At 38.0% G+C, this 18,877-nt stretch overlaps 1 protein-coding gene across 4 annotated transcripts in view; it reads left to right on the top strand.

The window, feature by feature from the left end:
• Nucleotides 1–8,081: 8,081 nt before the first annotated feature.
• Nucleotides 8,082–18,877, top strand: part of zmp:0000000896 (caspase recruitment domain-containing protein 10) — a 39,232-nt gene continuing 28,436 nt past the window's right edge. For 3 of the 4 annotated variants that reach the window (XR_007929382.1, XR_007929383.1, XM_051889079.1), the window contains exons 1-14: nt 8,082–8,725; nt 11,488–11,709; nt 12,646–12,783; nt 13,267–13,453; nt 14,210–14,348; nt 14,572–14,742; nt 14,827–14,946; nt 17,358–17,483; nt 17,578–17,745; nt 18,072–18,164; nt 18,243–18,273; nt 18,512–18,552; nt 18,637–18,725; nt 18,806–18,852. Coding sequence is in view for 2 of the 4 variants with exons in the window: in XM_051889079.1 (XP_051745039.1) it covers nt 8,719–8,725; nt 11,488–11,709; nt 12,646–12,783; nt 13,267–13,453; nt 14,210–14,348; nt 14,572–14,742; nt 14,827–14,946; nt 17,358–17,483; nt 17,578–17,745; nt 18,072–18,164; nt 18,243–18,273; nt 18,512–18,552; nt 18,637–18,725; nt 18,806–18,852 (1,579 nt within the window). In the remaining 2 variants the exon portion in view is untranslated. The remainder of the gene's footprint in view (nt 8,726–11,487; nt 11,710–12,645; nt 12,784–13,266; nt 13,454–14,209; nt 14,349–14,571; nt 14,743–14,826; nt 14,947–17,357; nt 17,484–17,577; nt 17,746–18,071; nt 18,165–18,242; nt 18,274–18,511; nt 18,553–18,636; nt 18,726–18,805; nt 18,853–18,877) is intronic. The other variant, XM_051889080.1, reaches the window with a different exon arrangement.

Consider the following 18,877-nt stretch of genomic DNA (forward strand, 5'->3'; position numbering starts at 1 on the left):
CAGGTACAGGGCCAACTTACCCCAGTAGTGGGTAAGTGAACCAACTAAATATGCCTTAAAATAAAAATAAAAAACTACTAAATATGAAATGGAATACACATTGAAATAAAATGAAGCAGACAATATAAAACAAATCAAAATATCAGAAAATACTGAAACTGTTCATGTGACATAAATAACTCTGTTTCATAAGTAACTGATTTCATGGCTCTGATTCCAGTGAACCTCAGAGATCTTCCAAGTATTTTTCTTTCTTTCCTCAGCTGCTGTTTCTTCTCAATGTCCATGACCGCAGTCAGACACACCCTGAACCTCGAGCCAAGCACTCCCGCTGCCCACACTGGCTTCCCACAACACTTCTACAACCTTCTCACAGCATTTATGCAACCTTTTAATAGCGTCTGCGTTCTGCCGCTCAGGGTTTAAGAAGCCTCAAGCTCTCTAGATGTCACATGAGGATCCATCACGATCCGGGTTATGCTTAGAACTGGTTTTGCTGGTGTTTTCTGGTGTGGGCTGATGGTTTTCATGATCCCATGTTCCCAGGCAACATGCAGACTGATAAAATATAAATTATGAAGTCACTAAGGATGAAAGCATCTGCCAGATGCATAGAGATAAATGTAAGTTTTGATTTGACCTCTGCAACTCACATTAATTTATGCTCTCAATTGTTTTTATTACATAGCATGAGTGTATTTGAGGTGTGTTTCATTGGTCTGCACAGGTTTCAGGTTTTCCCCACACACTCATCCATGAACATGACATCACACTGACACACAGAGGGTTACTCTCTATCCATAATGTGGTTTGGATTTTTTTGTTTCATCTTTCTCATGGGAAACAGATACTCTCATACTCCTCATTTGGATGAGGTCACTTTGGATGAAAGTTTCTGCTTAATGAATAATATGAATAAAAATATCATCATATAGGCTATGACATTTTGTTTGTTATTTCAACTTCTCTATGGCTGTTGTGGGTTAAAGTTAAAGTGGTTGAGATTATGTTTATAGTTTGTCAAATCAAAGCAGTAAAACTCTCATAAATGTTCTTCTGTGTCTCCGGGAAACTGTGCCAGGACAACCAGAGAGTTCGGGGAAGTAGCTCGGGACTGAAGCGAGAGGAAACCCGCATGCTGTTGAGGAATAAATCAGTGCTGAAGGAAGTTCACGGTCTGAGCAGATTTCAATGCAAATGAGCTTTAGAATTCCACAGCTTCCTGAATGCCGTCTCCTTGGTTTCGTTTTCCCAACAGTTCATAGAAGGGAGTCCACAGCAAACACTTACTGTACAGTGTGTTCACTGTCAAGCTGCTGCACACATTCCTGCACAGATATTTGCTTTTTATTGGCCCAGCTAACAGGAAACGTTCTCAGAACTTTGGTTAAAAGGTTCTCTCAAAGTTATGAACAAACGTTCTTCCGGTAATGTTCGTTCAACGTTATCTGGTCTTTAATAATGTTCTCAAAGTGTTAGGTTTTGTCACAATACACATTACTACAGTAGATCACATTTTGCAATGAAATAAAAAGATCAGGCAGTTGAGATTTGCTGTATAATATGCTATATACCACTTTATGTGAGAACAGGCCTACTGTTTGTGTGTGAATGAAGTTGTGTATATATATATATATATATATATATTCAACTTTGAATATGGAGCCGTGCAATACCTGATAAGGTTTATATTTTTGTGATATCACTGAAGGAAAGAGAAACACAAGAACTACAACTGACTTCAGCCACAGCCTTAGATGAAATCAACTGAAAATACATTAAATCACTCTTATTATAAACCAGACTGACTTTATTTCTGTAATTTGTCTACAGTTCTTTTTGAGAATTAACAGAGGTTTAGGTGTTGATGTTTTATTAAAAATGTTTGGTCAACATTATGGTGATCAGTGTTTCCTTTAGTTGGACAGTTTGACTCTTGGATTTTTGTCAGTTTGTGGTTTTTGTAACAGTGTTTACCTGAAACAAAGACAATCAGGTGGTTTCACATTCATCATCACAAAAAAAAATAACTAATCTCATCTTTGACCAAAAGTGGCTGTTTGTTGTTAATAGATTTTCACCAACAATACTTTCTTGCCACAAATCAGACATTGTTAATTTTGTTTTTTAAACATATTCTTGCACATCAAGAATCAGCATATGAATCTCATGTCACCATTGTTGAGACTTATATGCTGATTCTTGATGTTGGTGTGTCTGCGTATTTAAAACAAACAAACAAACAAACAAAAAATTAAAGAAATGTGTCGTTCAGACACACATCAAGAATCAGCATTAGAATCTTAACAGTGGTGACATGCTTCATGCCACAGTGCATGCTGGGAGCCACAGTAGTATAAAACTCATGACTCCCATCATGCATTGCGGCATGAAGCATATCTCCATTGTTGAGATTCATATGCTGATTCTTGATGTCTGTGGGTGTGTCTAGATTTTTTTTTTTTTCTCAATATATTTAGAAATCAAAATTCAGAATGTCTGATCTGTGGCAAAAAAAAAAAAAAAAAAAAAAAGTATTGATGATAAAAACCTATTAATAACAAGTAACCACTTTTGGTCAGTGATGATATTAGTCAATCACTTTTCTTTATGATGATGATGAAAAATATATCACCTGATCATCTCCGTTTCTGGCTTCCTTTACAACAAATTATGTGTTTTGATAAACACTGTTACAAAAACCACAAACTCACATAAAAAATGAAGAGTCAAACTGCCCAACTAAATTAAACACTGATCCCCATAATGGTGACCAAGCATTTTCAATAAAACATCAACATCTAAACCGCTATTAATTCTCAAAAAAAAAAAAAACAAACAAACATGTAAACAAATGATAGAAATAAAGTCAGTTTGTTTGTAATAAGAGAGATTTCATGTCTTTTCAGTTGATTTCTTCTAAGGCTGTGGCTGGAAGTTCAGTTGTTGTTCTTGTGTTTATCTTTTCTTTAGTGATTCTGCTCGTCATCATCAGGTGTCTTCAATAATCAAACCATTAATACTCAATTAATCACTTAAGTATATAATTAACTCCATCACTCCTTCAGTGTTACTTTCAACACCCTGCTGGTAGTTCCCATATGAACACAGAACGGTGGTAATTTAACACTGGGGAATTTATGCAAATAGGCCTATAAGTTGGAAGTAGGCCTACTATATATCCAACTTTTAATATAGGGCTGGCAGTAATATAGTTGACGTATTTAGGACATATTACAGTACCATAAATGTTCCCTGTCTGTAGTGTCTCAGGGTTTGTGTGTCTGAATCACACTGAATAAACACTGATCTACTACAAAACCACTGGATTATCATGTCGTTTCATGTTATCACCGCTGAATCATTTGCATGGTGAGAGTATGAGTATGATGACTGAATCCTGTATATTGCAGATTCCAGTCGAGCTCACTGCTCATGTTCAGACTTGATCACCTGATGCCAATGAACATTCTCTGATTGGTTGAACATGTTAAACTCATCATCATCATCATCAGCATTGGTGAAGCTGTTTCATCCTGTAGTTTACCAAGCAGCTGTACAAGCTCATAGTACAAAGTATTCAATTAGTACAAAAAACACTTAAAAGGGACTCAAATGAATCAGTTATTTGAATCACTTTAGCTATTGAAATGACTCCTCAATTGGGTGAAGATGAATCAGAGGCTGCATTCAGGCCAAAATTATGAATAATTAAGATTGTTTACCACAGCTGCATTTATTTGATTAAAATACAGTGAAAACTGTAAACATTACAAAATCTTAATTGTTCCAAACTTTGACCGGTAGAGTACTAAAGTCAGAGATCTCAATATAAACTCAAACATTTCTCATCACATTCATTTTTTAGCTTTAAACTCTTACTATACTAGCAGAAACATTTGAAAAACATGCTCTTTTCTTTTCATCTAAGCATTGAAATGCTAATGTTGTGGCCGCAGAAGCTCTGATGATGTCAGATCCTGCTCTATACTGTCTATTAATGGCACAACAGCAGTTAAATCTGTCTGAAAGGAGTCATAAAGAGTCATTCTTCTGCAGGACAAAGCTCTGATTATGTGCTTGGATGGGACTGGATGCTCGGCTGCCCTTCGCCACATTCCTCCCTCGCAGAACCGCTGGACGTCTCTCGATCTTCAGCTTCTGGTCGAGCGTTCAGTGTTGTGCTGGTGAGACAGAGAGACGATTGAGAACAGACAGAACATGAACATGCTGTCAGGATGAGACACATATTCAGTCCTGTCGAACTCTGATCAGAACATCTGAAACACATCATCATCACAATAGACCGTAGACATATTTAATTTTTGTCAGGAATGAAAACGAGGCTGTGATGATTCATTCAATGGAAAGTACTGTTGTTTAACAACATGCCAATTGTTCAGCTGATGAAACGGCTTTCCAAAAACTTTCAGAACACAAAACAGTTTTGAAAGTTGCGAGTTATGAAAATAACGTGATCTAGGAGCAAGATGTCTATCTCTCGCAACCTCTTTTTCATTTATGTAAAATTCAATAGGGTGCCTAGACCCAGCTAACAGGGAATATTCTCATAACTTAAAGGTGCAATGTGTAAATTTTAGGAGGATCTATTGACAGAAATGCAATATAATATACATAACTGTTTTCAGTGGTGTATAAAGACCTTACATAATGAACCATTATGTTTTATTACCTTAGAATGAGCCATTTCTATCTACATACTGTACACCAAGGGGACATGTTAAATTGCCATTTTGCACCAGCATGTTTCTACAGTAGCCCTAAGGGGACAAACTGCTCTACAGAGCGTGTTTGCTTGACTGGCTACTCTCTTCTGTCTCAGACGACATCTTTGTTCTGCTGGCCACCGTAGCTTCTCTATATTGCTATTCGCAACCTCGCCGCTAGATGCCGCTAAAATTTACACACTGCACCTTTAATGTTCTGACAAGGTTCTCTCAAAGATATGAAAAAACGTTCTTTCAGTGACATTAATAGAATGTTTGTTTAATGTTACCTGGGGCCAGTTGCATAAACCACTTAGACTAGTCTTAAAAGTTAAGACACTAACTTTTTTCTTGAAGAGTGGTCCTAATTTTTTAAAGTCCGTTACATAAAAAGGTAGATTGGTGTAATTTGAATTGGAAAAATAACATTGATTACCCCTTGGTTAACTGCAAGTTGGTCAAACTAGTTCTTAAGACACAGTCTTAATATAGTGACTAAGTTTATGCAACTGGCCCCTGTTCTTCAATAATGTTGTAGCGAATTAGCTCAAAAAGGAAATACTGTATGAATAATTAATCATAACTCGTTATAATTATACATATTTGGATCAGTTAATTGAATTAACTTAATGTAGCAGAATTATTATTACACTCAATCTGTTTGGCCAGCAAATACTCAGTATTGATCGTCTATCAACTCTTCAGAAAGGATTTTTTCCATGGCCACAGAAAAATAATGCTTTCTTAGCATGTAGCTGTGATCATAATCGTTTAACTGACATTGGTTTATAAGCAGATCAGAATCAACTCGGAAGAATGTGCACAAAAGTTTTATTTAACTAAATCACGAATACATAACTAATCTAAACAAACACATACACAAATCACTCATACATAGGAAATGAGAAAGTGGAAGTGAATGAAACCATAGCATAACAGAGGAATGGAGCTATGAAAAGAGTCATTTAATGAGCTGGAAGAACCATAAGTTTCTCACTATAGAGACTAAGCACCTTTGTTAACAAAATTTTAAACTAAATTGCTGTTTAGGGTTCAAATGTACGATACTTGCAATCGCCTTAGCTGTTGAAGAGCATCCGGATATGCAGTCTCAAAAGAAATTCTTGATGGTTCAGTCCAATGGTTCTAAAGTTGTATGAACTATGAAGTTGTTGAATTAAGAAATGACGCTGTTAATTTGACTCTTTTGTGGTTGAGGAAGTTGCGCCGCTCAGTGTGACCATTCGTGATGACACCTGAAATTAATGAGTAAAATCATTGAAGGAAAGAGGACCAAACAGTGGTTAGTTGGGCTCTTGACCCTTGATAGATTCTCTGGCTGCTTTAACAGTGTACTCAGAAATGTTTTTTTACTCTGTCAGAAAATTCAAGATATCAGGTGATAATGACTGTTGATTAAAGTTGGAGTAAGTAAATTTAAAAAAAACACTGTTTGGAAGTTAGTCGAGCCGACACCAACAACAAACGTGTAACCAATCAGCATTAGGGGACGTATGACGGTCGAGGAGAAAGAACAAGCAAGAGGGAGATTTGAAGAAAAACTGCAGGAAGAGAGATGAGACACAACACAAAAGAGCTCAAAAGAATATCACTGGAATGAAGGTTTATGACTGGGCAAGCGCTTTATGACCCGCGTTTATAAGAAAAGCTTTCCAGCGCTGGAGAGAGCTCTGCGGGAAGGCCTGAAAACAGATGCGGAGGCTGCTTTGATTCCGCTCCACATGTGAGTAACACTGGGTTTTGATTGTTTGAAGCTGCTGTGCTGTTGGCAACTAACAACGAACACTTTGTATTTACTATTGTGTACTGTGCGTTCATTTTTTGTGCTTCCTTGTCTTTCGTTCATCAACTGTTTTTTTTTTCGTGAACCACTTTGTTGTGCGTCAGCTGTGATAAGCAGACATCCACTCTCGCGTTGTGTGTGTAACAGTGGCCAGCTAGTACCAGGTAAACCACTGCACACTGACGACCACTAGAGAACGTGGTGTTTAGCGTCACTGTTAGTGCACTCGCCTGCCATTGCCAGCAGCGATCGGGCTGGGGTTCAAGACTGACTTGGAGCAGGGTGGTTAAGATTGGAGGGTGACTTTTGGAAACAGAGCAATGAAGAGAGGAGTGGGGTTGTTTGGGTTGATTTCAAATATCAACAATGTCCAAACAGCGTTTTTGAAAATCTACTTATCCCACATTTATTGGTAACACCGTGAAGTGGTCTGATCACTGATCCCATCTGAAGTCTAATCACTGATCTGAAGTGTTTTGTTTTGTAATTCATTTAAATATTTTTCTAGGCCTACTGACCATGTGATAGCCTATGTTGTAAAAATCAGATTTTCTGAATTAAAACATATTTTGAGCATGAAGTTATTACCTACAGTATTTAGACACTCACAGACATCAACAATTGGCATATTAAACTTCATGTCATCATACAAAACTCATTCATGGCTCACAGCATGCATTGCGGCATGAATAAATTATGCAGCTGAATTCTTTTGTTTGAATATTATTTGATTGACACCATTGTTGAGGTTTTTAAGATGATTCCCAGCTAACCATAATACAATATTGTTACGTAACTGATACGTAATTTGACAACCAAACTTTCGTTGTGACAACGTAACTAGTTATGTTGTGACAACTGGAAAAGTGAAATTCCCAGATCCATAACTTTTTAACGTTGCCAGTTAGTAACTGCAAAGTTGTGCCAATGTCACGGTTCAATAGTTGTGTGTTGGTAATCAGTTGGATTATTTTTTATCATTCATGCATTCTTTCATTTGTATTTCTATGGGCGGACATGCAGTATTTATTTTAACCTAATTTAATTTTTAAAACAATTGTGAATGATGAATTCAGACTCAAAATGAATTGTTCGTGAACAATAAAATACACCCAAATTATTAAAACATGAATGAAAGCGTTCAAGACGTTCTGTACTGAGCATCATTATAAACCGATATGCTATGCTAGCGTAACATTTGCTAGCAGACATTTCAGATGATTAAGGAAAGATAGCAAATAATCACAGAGTCATAAAATTAACAAAAGCACTTAAAGTAGAGTGTTAGTAATTGGAGAACTTTTTTGATATAACTGACGAGAAACAATAAAAAAAAAAGGGTTTAGCCTCTTTCCAAAGTTCAAGTACATATATACATTTTTACATCAGTAAAACATTTTACATCAGTAATGAAACTACAGAAAAAAAGAGTCATTTAAACCACTTTATTTTGTCATTTAACGTCTGAGTCTGATCGCCCCGCCCCTTCCGCTAATGAAAACATTTGACAGCTGAGTGCGTCCAACATTCACTTCATATTTTCGGTTAATTACGTAGGTTACAACATTTAGGTATTTAAAGTGCAGTTTTTGTTTTCAGTGCACTACTACTACTACAAAAAGACACCGAATAATGCATAATACACTAATTGGGGCGCGTCTTTGGTTTCTCTCAGTAGTCAGTAACGCTGAAAGGGAACATTTTTAGACATCAACATCTGTTCATCGGTCAGTCGTATAAATGATCTGTGTTTTTGTCCAGTGTCTGTCTCCCTCCAGTGGATCATCCTCATCCTCACCACTGGCATGAACTGACAGGTCACTGCACTCTCTAACCCGCCCGGAATGTGACTAATTACGCTAGTGAAATATTAACACGAGTATTGCGACACAGCGTTACACTGTGACTTTCATATATTGTTGCGTGACTCATTCATTTTGATGATGTTTTTCGTTATTATAACCCCGGATATAGACGGAGTGATATTTCTCTAAAAGAAAGACAGACGAATAAACATAATGTCAATGAAGCTTTGACTTCTGACAGAGAGAGAGAAAGAAAGAGAGAGAGAGAGAGTGAGAGTGAGTTGGTTTGCTCACATCAAACTTCGCTCCTTCTGTGGTTTGTGTCTGAAGTGTTGCTGTTGTTGTTGTTTTTTCCTCTCATCTCGTTCATCTGCTGTGGATCATGAGCGGTAAGACATTTAACTTTCAGCTGTTTATCTGTTCAGCCTCATCAGCTGCGAACCGATTCATTTATTCAGAGTGATCAGAGTGAATCAACTAATGAATTAAATGTTTGATTTAAAGAACGATACTCTGGCATTATGTGACATTATGGACCAAAACACGTTTCAACCTTCTTCTGTAGTTGTTTTGCCCACCTAAAAAAATGTTCTAAAAACATTTTGCTAACGTTCCTATCGTGAAAACGTTATTTCTGAGAGCTCTCTGAACGTTAAAAACGTCCAGATAACAGTGAACGAAGTTTCTATTACTGGAAGAACGTTTGTTCACAACTTTGAGAGAACCTTGCCAGAACGTTAAAGTTCCCTGTTAGCTGGGTAGTTTTAGTAGTTATATGTCAGCATTGTGTTAATATTATTGTAGTGTTGTTGTGTGTTTTGTTTGTAATGTAGCCTATCATGTGTGTTAGTGTTGTGTAATGTGTTGGTCATGTGTGTGTTTATAATAGTGTACAGTAGTGTGTTGTCGTAAAGTTCCCCGCTCTGGATTCCTTCACTATGAGATATTCATTGAGATTCCAGCATGTGTTTGGACCTGCCTGACCTGAACACAGATGCACACAAACCCCTCACACACCCCTACTCTTCATCATCTCTCAGGAGGAACACCATCGTTTGTTTAGAACATCCTGCTGGATATATATGTATATATAAGAAAAAAAATCATATTTTTTCACGTCTCAGCAATGTCTCAGACATCTTTGAGAAAAAGTTGATAGCTAAATGAAACATAACTGATATCTCTGTTGAGTCTTGTGAGCTATAAAGAGAGAGCTCGGAGCGATTATGCCCTTCTGGGTGTACAGGTATCCGCTGGGTGAAAATTAAGTTTGTTTTCTAAAGTTCCCCCAGCAGCGTTATCGCTCTGTCTGTCTGATTATCTCTCGTGTACAGTGAGGGGATGGTACCGTCTGCATTCTCCTGCAGTGAGACAGCCGTTTTCTTACAGTCAATCTTTTGCCTCTCATGCAGTGAATTTACATGCTCACATCTGTGCTTTATGATTATGTGGATCTGTGATATTTCACTTTCATCACATGTGTTGCGTTCACCTCGATCTCATGAAAAACTATTTTAAGAAATTTTGTGTGAATTTGCACTGTGATTCATACTTTTTGTGTGTGTGTGTTGTTGTTGTTGTTGAAAAAAGCATGAAACCAGATAACAGGGAACGTTCTCAGAACTTTGGCTAACGTTCTGGCAAGGTTCTCTCGTTCTTCCAGTAATGTTAATAGAACGTTTGTTCTACGTTATCTGGTCTTCAATAATGTTCTCGAAACATTACCACAAAAACATTATTTTACATCATTCATATATGATTTTTTCCCCCTGAAACATGTTAAACGTTTCCGTTGAAATGTTTTTAAATGTTACTACTTGTTTCAGAACGTTCAGAGAAGATTAAAAAGTAACGTTCTGATAATGTTTGCAGAATGATAAAATGGAATGTTCAAATAACATTCACATACCCAGAAAAACAAATGTTTTTTAAAACATTTAAAAAACTGTACATTTTGAAAATTGAAAGAACATTGAAAAACAATGTTTTCATAACTAAATGGAAAAAGTAAGCAAAACGTTCTTAGAACATGTTTTTGTTTGCGACAAAATGTAAAATAGCTACAAATTACCCGGAAGATAGCTACGAATTGCTGCCGAAACATAAAATAGCTAAGAATTGCTGCCAAAACGTAAAATAGCTACAAATTGCCGGCAAAATGTAAAATAGCTACAAATTGCTGCCAAAACATAAAATAGCTACAAATTGCCCGGAAGATAGGTACGAATTGCTGCCAAAACATAAAGTAGCTACGTATTGTCGGCAAAACGTAAAATAGCTACGAATTGCAGGCAAAACGTAAAATAGCTACAAATTGCCTGGAAGATAGCTACAAATTGCTGCCAAAACATAAAACAGCAACAAATGCCGGCAAATGTAAAGTAGCTACGAATTGCTGCCAATACGTAAAATGGATATGAATTGTCGCAAAAATTTGGACTTCTTATTTCTGTTCCGGTAAATCTTCCATCACTGTACAGCCACTGTGACCATGAGGTTTTAATCTTTTGAATCATATTGTCAAGCAATCTTGTTCATAGATTCACTCACCGATTCACTGACATAAAATGTGTTTCAAGGTGCAGTAACTGTACTGGTAGCTAGAAGTCTTTACGGGTTTGTTTGGATTCGAAAACCTGAGTCTGACTTTTAAATAAATAATTATTATTATTTTCTTTTAACAAATTAGAGCTAAGAAGAAACAAATTATTTTAAAACATACCAATTTTTTAAAACGTTTAACTTTTTTCCAAGTCATGTTTTTCTTTTTTTAAAATGATTTATGCAGGTCACGTTTGGAAAAAAAGTGATTCAGTCAATTCGGGTCGGGTACAGATTTTCTTCACAAAACAAAACAGGAAACAAGCACAATTTAGCCACTTTTCTTGCTACCCTGCTGAAAAAAACAGCATATGCTGGTTAAGGTAGGTTTTGGAGCTGGTATGCTGGTTTGAGCTGGTTTATGCTGGTCCTGGACCAGCTTAGGACCAGCATAGGACCAACATGGACCAGCATAAACCAGCATACCAGCTCCAAAACCTACCTTAACCAGCATATGCTGGTTTTTTCAGCAGGGTACCTACACGTGAAAAGAACCACCTGAGGAGCAGCTGCTGATAGTGAAGATCATGAACATCTCATGTTTTCACAGGTGAATGGCCGCTGGGAGACGAGAGTTTAGTCATGTCCCCGTCAGAGGAGGAGAAGTGCGAGGAGCTCTGGGAGCGAGTGGAAGGAGTCCGACACAAACTGACCCGCATTTTAAACCCGGCGAAGCTGACGCCGTACCTGCGGCAGTGTAAGGTGATCGACGAGCAGGACGAGGATGAGGTGCTGAACTCCAGTCAGTATCCGCTGAGAATCAGCAGAGCCGGTGAGGACGCAAATACTGAGGGGAAAGTAGTGATGGAAACGCTGCTTTGAAATGTTTACGAATCTTTTGATTCGATTTAGCGCTTCGGAGCTCGTATATCGAACTGGCTGAGTCACGTGGAACGAGGCTTTGTTTCGTCATAGACTGTTTCGAAAGGTTTTGAAATTTCACTTCGCCGTTGATCTGCTGATGAACCCATGAAATGAGACTAATATGGTTTTGATTAATCTTTGGTCAGTTTTGTACTTCTCTGTGTGTACACTTGATTCAGAATTCTGAAAAGACCCATGTGTGCCTTGTGAATCATTTCAAAAGAGTGACTCAGTTGGTTTAATTGATTCAGTCTTCTGCTCCATTTGTCCCTTCTCTAGTGAAAAGTACATAGTTCAGAGCATGTAGTAAGACGGCAATATTGGGAAATTTTGCAAAGTCATAAAACTGAGTCATGATGATACCACAGACGCTTTTGTGCTTCTGTTTGCGTTCAGGTTAATTTATTGAAAAGCCACAGCCTTCTCACGCACATCTGGAAAAGTCAATGGGGATAAAAAATAAAAAATAAAAAAAAATTCCCTTGTGTAAAGCAAAGGGTTAAAGACAATTAGAAATATTATTGATTTGATTGCACTGAAACTATCAGATTAGAACAAAACTGAATTGAGCTGAACACTTATCTTTTGTAATTAAGTTGTTTAATAACCGATCAATTTTGCAACACTTAATTTTTTGTTCATTTCTATAAAGCTGCTTTGAAACAATCTGTATTGTATAAAGATACAAACTCTGATTTAGGACGCACTCATTCTCACCTTGCATAAACTTTAGGATGGATAGTACATGAATTGAGATGCAGATGTTCACATTTAAAGAGAAAGAATGTATGGTATACTGTGATTGGTCGGCATGTGTGGTAATTTGATTGGCTGTTGTGTGCAGGACGTTTATTGGACATCCTGAGGGGGCGTGGCGAGCGCGGTCTACAGGCCTTCATGGAGTCACTAGAGTTTTATCATCCGGAGCAGTTCACACAGCTGACCGGACGAGAACCGACACAACGCTGCTCCATTATGCTGGGTGTGTGAACACGTCTCATTTCTGCCATTTAAAGTCGACATGAAAGGGAAGTTGTGCTAGTTCTTTCTCCCCTAATGTGATGTATCTGAGTCATATGGCTTCTCGAACAAGAACAAATGTAGGGCGGGACTTGATTTGGTCCATAAGGAATTGACTGTAATGGTTGCAAATTATTATTTTTTTTTAAAAATTCATGTTCCCTCATAATAATGAAATCAAAATAACTTCCCCTCCCTCTTGCAGCGACATCTCTTCTCTTCTCTGATGATGAGGACGGGGCAACCTGTCACTCACATGAGATCCACCAATAGCAAACCACAACCTTCCAATCAATTCCCCATGGACAAAATCAAGCCCCGCCCTACATTTGTTCTTGCTCCAGAAGCCGTTTCACTCGTATAAGTCACAATAGGGAAGAAGAGATGACTTTAATTGTTTTTCATGCAGCAGTTTAATGTTATTTCTGTGATATCATGTGTATAGATGAGGAGGGTCCTGAGGGCCTGACTCAGTTTCTGCTGCTGGAGGTGCGGAAGCTACGAGAACAGTTGCGCGGCAGTCGTCTGTGCGAGCGACGTCTGTCTCATCGCTGCCGTGTGGCCGAGGAAGAGCGCAGCCGAGCTGAACGCAAAGCGCAAGAGCTGCGACAGGACCGGATGCAGCTGGAGAGGTGCAGATTATATATATATATAACATAATAAAATATTTTATGGATCATGAGTGTTTTTTTTTGTTTTGTTTTGTTTTTTCTTCATTTAAAGGCATATTTCAGGTGATATTTCACCTCCTTTTTAATTTTTAAATAAAAAAAAATTTATTTCATGCCTTAATTATTATTTATGCTTACATATTCTATTTATTGCAACATTCTACACAAACAAAAAAAAAGTTTGGGATTTATTTAGTAAAGTCTGCATTTATTTAATAAAAAATACAGTAAAAACAGCTAAATATTATTACAATTTAAAATAACTGTTGTCGATGTGAATATGTGTTAAACTGTAATTTATTCCTGTGATCAAAGCTGAATTTTCAGCATCATTACTCCAGTCTTCAGTGTCACATGTTCCTTCAGAAATCATTCTAATATGCTGATTTGATGATCAAGAAACATTTCTGATTATTATTAATCTTGAAAACAGTTGTGCTGCTTCATATTTTTGTGTAAGCCGTGATATATTTTTTCATGATTCTTTGAAGAAGAACAAGCATTTGAAATAGAAACCTTCTGTAACATTATAAATGCCCTGTCACTTTTGATTAATTTAGTGCATTCTTGCTGAATAAAAGTATTAATTTCTTTCATGCTGTTTGCAACATAAAGGTTATGGGTTCGAATCCCAGGGATTGCATGAACTGATAAAAACGTGTACCTTAAATTCACTGTAAGTCAATTAAGATGAAAGCACGTGTGTTTCTGGGTCAGGTTGAAGCAGGACTGGGAGTCTGGTAGTCGTGAGTTGGGTCTGCTGAAGGAGAGACACCTGGAACAGGCTGTGAAATACTCGCGAGCGCTAGAGGAACAGCGCAAAGCTGCGGCACGTGAGAGCGAGCTACTCACAGAGGTACAATATACGGACCGTTAAGACTCGTCATTATTAAAGTATTGACTATGTAGTTTGAAACTTTTGAAGTGTGAATTATAGGCTCATTAGTCATAGCAGCAATGGCTATGATTTATCCTAAACAGTTCGTTGTTCCCAGACACATTATGAATAATGTAATCGCTACAGACTTGCACACAGTTCCTGTCTCATATTGAGCATGTCCGTGTGATGTGACTGACAGGTGGAACAGCTCAGGAAGAGATTACTAGAGGCGGAGAAAAGAACAGACGATGGCTCCGCCCCCTCACTGACGCCTCATACGAGCAGTGAGGCGTGTGACGGCGCTACAGCGGGCCCGAAGGAGACGGCGCCGCTCACTGTGAGAAAGACAGAGCGTAACTCTGGAAATCAGGTCAGTCACAAGACTTTCTCTGTTCATCATTACACTTACAGTGGTGTCTGTAATGTGTGTGTGTGTGTGTGTGTGTGTGTGTAGGCTCTGTTGGACATCCTCCAGCAGGACCGGCGAGAGGCGGTGGAGCAGCGGCAGGAGTTGTGTGGTACCATCGCCCGACTGCAGGGGGAGCTGGAGAGCTCAGAGACGCAGAGAGAGAAAGTGAGAGGAAACCTGTCTGTGTGTCTGTTGTGTTTCAGAGTCACATACTTCTCTTACTTTCTCTGTCGTATGTGACAGAAATGGTATGAGTTGTGTGCTAGTATACTTGTTTTGTGTGTGCTGTGAAGGTGGATTATAATGTGTATGTGGAAAATGTATTCATGTAAGTTTTTTTTATTTAGCACTTTATGCAATACAAATGCTTCACATTGCTTTTAAATTATGTGCATTATGAAAAGCAAATACATATGATTTGAAATATGGCTTCAAAACAGCTTTACAGGAAAAAGCAGCACTAGTTCTTCAATTTCTAGAAACAGTTCACTTATAATTGCATAATAATTGCAATTGTAAATATAGCTGCAAGCCGCAATTACAAGGTCAAGCCGAATACGGGCAGAAAATGAAATATTTGTGATCTTGAGGTTAGGATAAAGCTGTTTAAATTACATCAGTTAAAGCACTTATAACATGGTATTTAACTTCTGAGCAGTAGGTGGCACTATGACGAAACTCTGCATGACCCTCAAGTCATGTTTGTGATTACATGTGCCAAGTTTCGTGTCAATACACAAAACTTTTGCAAAGATACAGCCGCATATCCATTTTGGCGTTCTCGCAGTCAAATTTGTTGTAGTATAAAACAACGGTTGAGTCTATCAAAATAAATACCAAATTTCATCCAAATCGGACAAATTTTGTAGGTGTTTGAAAAAGTAGGTTTTGAATAAAATTCAATATGGCGGACAGTAAGTATGGTAGAATATGGCAAATTTGGTATTGTAGGACTCGGCATAAGCCAACAAATCTAATGATGCAAGTTAAATGACAATATGTAGAATTTTTCATATGTTATAAGTATTTTCATAGGTTTCGTTATATCTCTTGACCACTAGGGGGTGCTGACCTAAAACTTTACAAGTTTCCTCTCAGAACATGGCCTTGATGAATTATACCAAGTTTCGTAACGATACGATCATGCGTTCGTAAAACACAGCGTTATGACAAAATTCAAAATGGCCAACGCCCAGAGAAAATCGGATATCATTCAACTTTGCATGCCTCAAGGAATCTAAGGAGACCATCCTCATGATTTTAGGACAAGGTTAAAGTTATAAGGAAAAATAGCCATTTTTCCTATCTCAGCACCAGTAGGTGGCGCTGTGATGATACTGTGCATGTACCCCCAAGTCATGCCTGTAATGACATATACCAAGTTTGGTGTCAATTCACTAAATCATTGCGAAGATACAGCATCAAATCCATTTTTGCGTGCTTGCGTCAAATTCATTGACGCGCTATACGAGAACGGATTGGCCGATCAATAATCTTTTAAGAACTTTTTGCCTGGAGTGTGAGTAGATGCTACATACCAAATTTCATGCAAATTAGACAAACGCTTTAGGAAGAGTTAAAAAAAGTAGGTTTTTCAGAAAATTCAAAATGGCGAAAAAATTTTCATGATGGAAATGACGTCATAGGGTGCATTTCAAATCAGCATAAGTCATGGAATTTTGTTTCTAGGACTTGCGTATCAAAAGTTATGAGCATAAACATAAGTGAATCTTTGAACTGTTGGTGGCGCTAGAGGGTTTGAGGTAGAGACTCCTTTGGGGCTTGACCCCTAATAAGTCATTAAAGAGATAGTTTACCCAAAAATTAAAATTATCCCATGATTTACTCACCCTCAAGCCATCCTAGGTATATATGACTATCTTCTTTCGGACAAACACAGAGTTCTATTAAAAAAATATCCTGCCTCTTCCAAGCTTTATAATGAGAGTGAATGGGGGGATTCTCTGTAAAGCTGCTTTGAAACGATATGTATCGTGAAAAGCGCTATACAAATAAATGTGAATTGAATTGAATTGAATTGAATTAATAAAGGCCTTTTATTGCTAATAAAGGCCTTGAAGCGATGGGTTTTTGTAAGAAAAATATCCATATTTAAAACTTTATGAACTATAATCACTGGCTTCCGGCAAACGGCTGTACACGTGTTCATGAGAGAGTCAAGTTATGGCAGAACTGACCTCTGAACCGATGTAGGACGTAGGCGTAGTGCAAAACAAAACAGCGATCATGAAGTAGAAGTCTAAAACGAGAAGTTTTAAAGAAAAATGTTGGAGGATTTCGATATAAGAGAAGGGGAGCTAAGTCATACGTTGGGTCAGAGGTCACCCAGAGAAAGTCATATACACCTAGGATGGCTTGAGGGTAATTAAATTATGGGATAATTTTCATTTTTGGGTGAACTATCCCTTTAAGTTCAATTATTCAGTGACCCTGAAAGATTAGTTTGTACAGCTAAATCCATCAATTTTAATGAAAATATTTTAATAAATTAAGTTCATGTAATCTATTGAAGGTGATTTTATATATAAATATAATCTATCCGTGTGTGTGTGTAGCTGGTGTCTCAGTGTGAGCAGCTGCAGCTGCGGCTCAGGACTCTACAGCTGGACTGGGAGACGGAGCAGAGCAGGAGTGTGTCCTACTTCAACCAGATCATGGAGCTGGAGAGAGAGAGAGACCAGGTACTACACTCACACTCACTCACACACACTCACACACACACACATACACACATATAGACATGCACTCCCACACTTCTGTTTCTGTGTGTTGAAGGCGCTGCGCAGTCGTGACAGTCTGCAGCTGGAGTTCACCGACTGCCTGCTGGACAAGAACCGTCTGCGCAAACGCATCGCGGAGCTGCAGAGCAGCCTGGAGCAGCTGCAGAGAGAGACGGAGAGGAGCCGAGATCGGAGAGAGCAGAGCACCGCCTGTATGCACTGTGTACGTCTGAATCACTCTACACCAGCACACTACGCACTACACTGTCATATTATATACATACTGTATGTCTAAGAAGTAATAATAACATAAAAAAACTCTATATTTTGCCATAAAATATCGTGATAGCATCGTATTGTAAGTTCAGTGTCAAGATATGTATTGAATCGTGATAGGAGTGTATCATTACACCCCTAATAAATATATTATATATATATATATATATAGTATATATTAAAGTATAGACAATAATACCATACTGTGCTCTATTACAATGTACTGAACTATACCATACTGTTCATTCCTTCACATTCTGTGTGTGTTTGTAGTCTCATCTGTCATTGTTCAGTGAGGATCAGTGTTTCGGGCCGTGCTGTTCTGTTGATCTGAGTCCCAGTCCACTCACACTCAGAGCTCATAAGGTCAGAGTTCACACACACACACATATAAACACAGTTGTGTGTGTACTTGACCTCTCATGTCGTTATTGTGTTTTACAGTCGACCTCTCGAGCTCGAGCTCAGTCTGAAGGTGAGTTGATGTTCTAAAAACATTTTGCTAACATTATTTCTGAATGTTCACTGAATGTTCAAAACTTTCATTTTTAAAAAATGTTTTAGACAGAACATATTTTTGTTATCTGGGTTTCCTGTTTATTTTTGTGAAGCTGTTTTGACACGATCTGTGTTGTATAAAGCGCTATAGAAATAAATTTGACTAGCGTTGACTTGCTGATGATGTTACTGATGACATTGTGTGTTTGTCACAGACTACTGCTTCTCAAATTCAGAGGAGAATCTGCTTACGCCGGTGAATAAAAATATCATTTTATGATGTGGTGACGATCATGTCCCGAGAGTTTGAAATCTCACTGTATGTTTTGTGATTGTGCAGGAGTGTAACACGGAGAAGGACATCAACAGACTCTCGACATTTCCGTTTCCTCCCTGCATGAACTCCATCAACCGCAGAGCAAACGTGGAGTAAGAGACACTTAAGAATAAGATTTTCAAAATAAATAAATCTGATTCACTGAAGTCTCACTGTCTGCGTGTGTCTGCAGGTTTGATCTGAACTCTTGGGGGAGTGACGAGAACGAGACACAAACAGGTGTGTGATACAGCCGTCTGTCTGT

This window comes from Ctenopharyngodon idella, chromosome 3, assembly GCF_019924925.1.
Source record: "Ctenopharyngodon idella isolate HZGC_01 chromosome 3, HZGC01, whole genome shotgun sequence".
NCBI classification, from domain to species: Eukaryota; Metazoa; Chordata; class Actinopteri; order Cypriniformes; family Xenocyprididae; genus Ctenopharyngodon; species Ctenopharyngodon idella.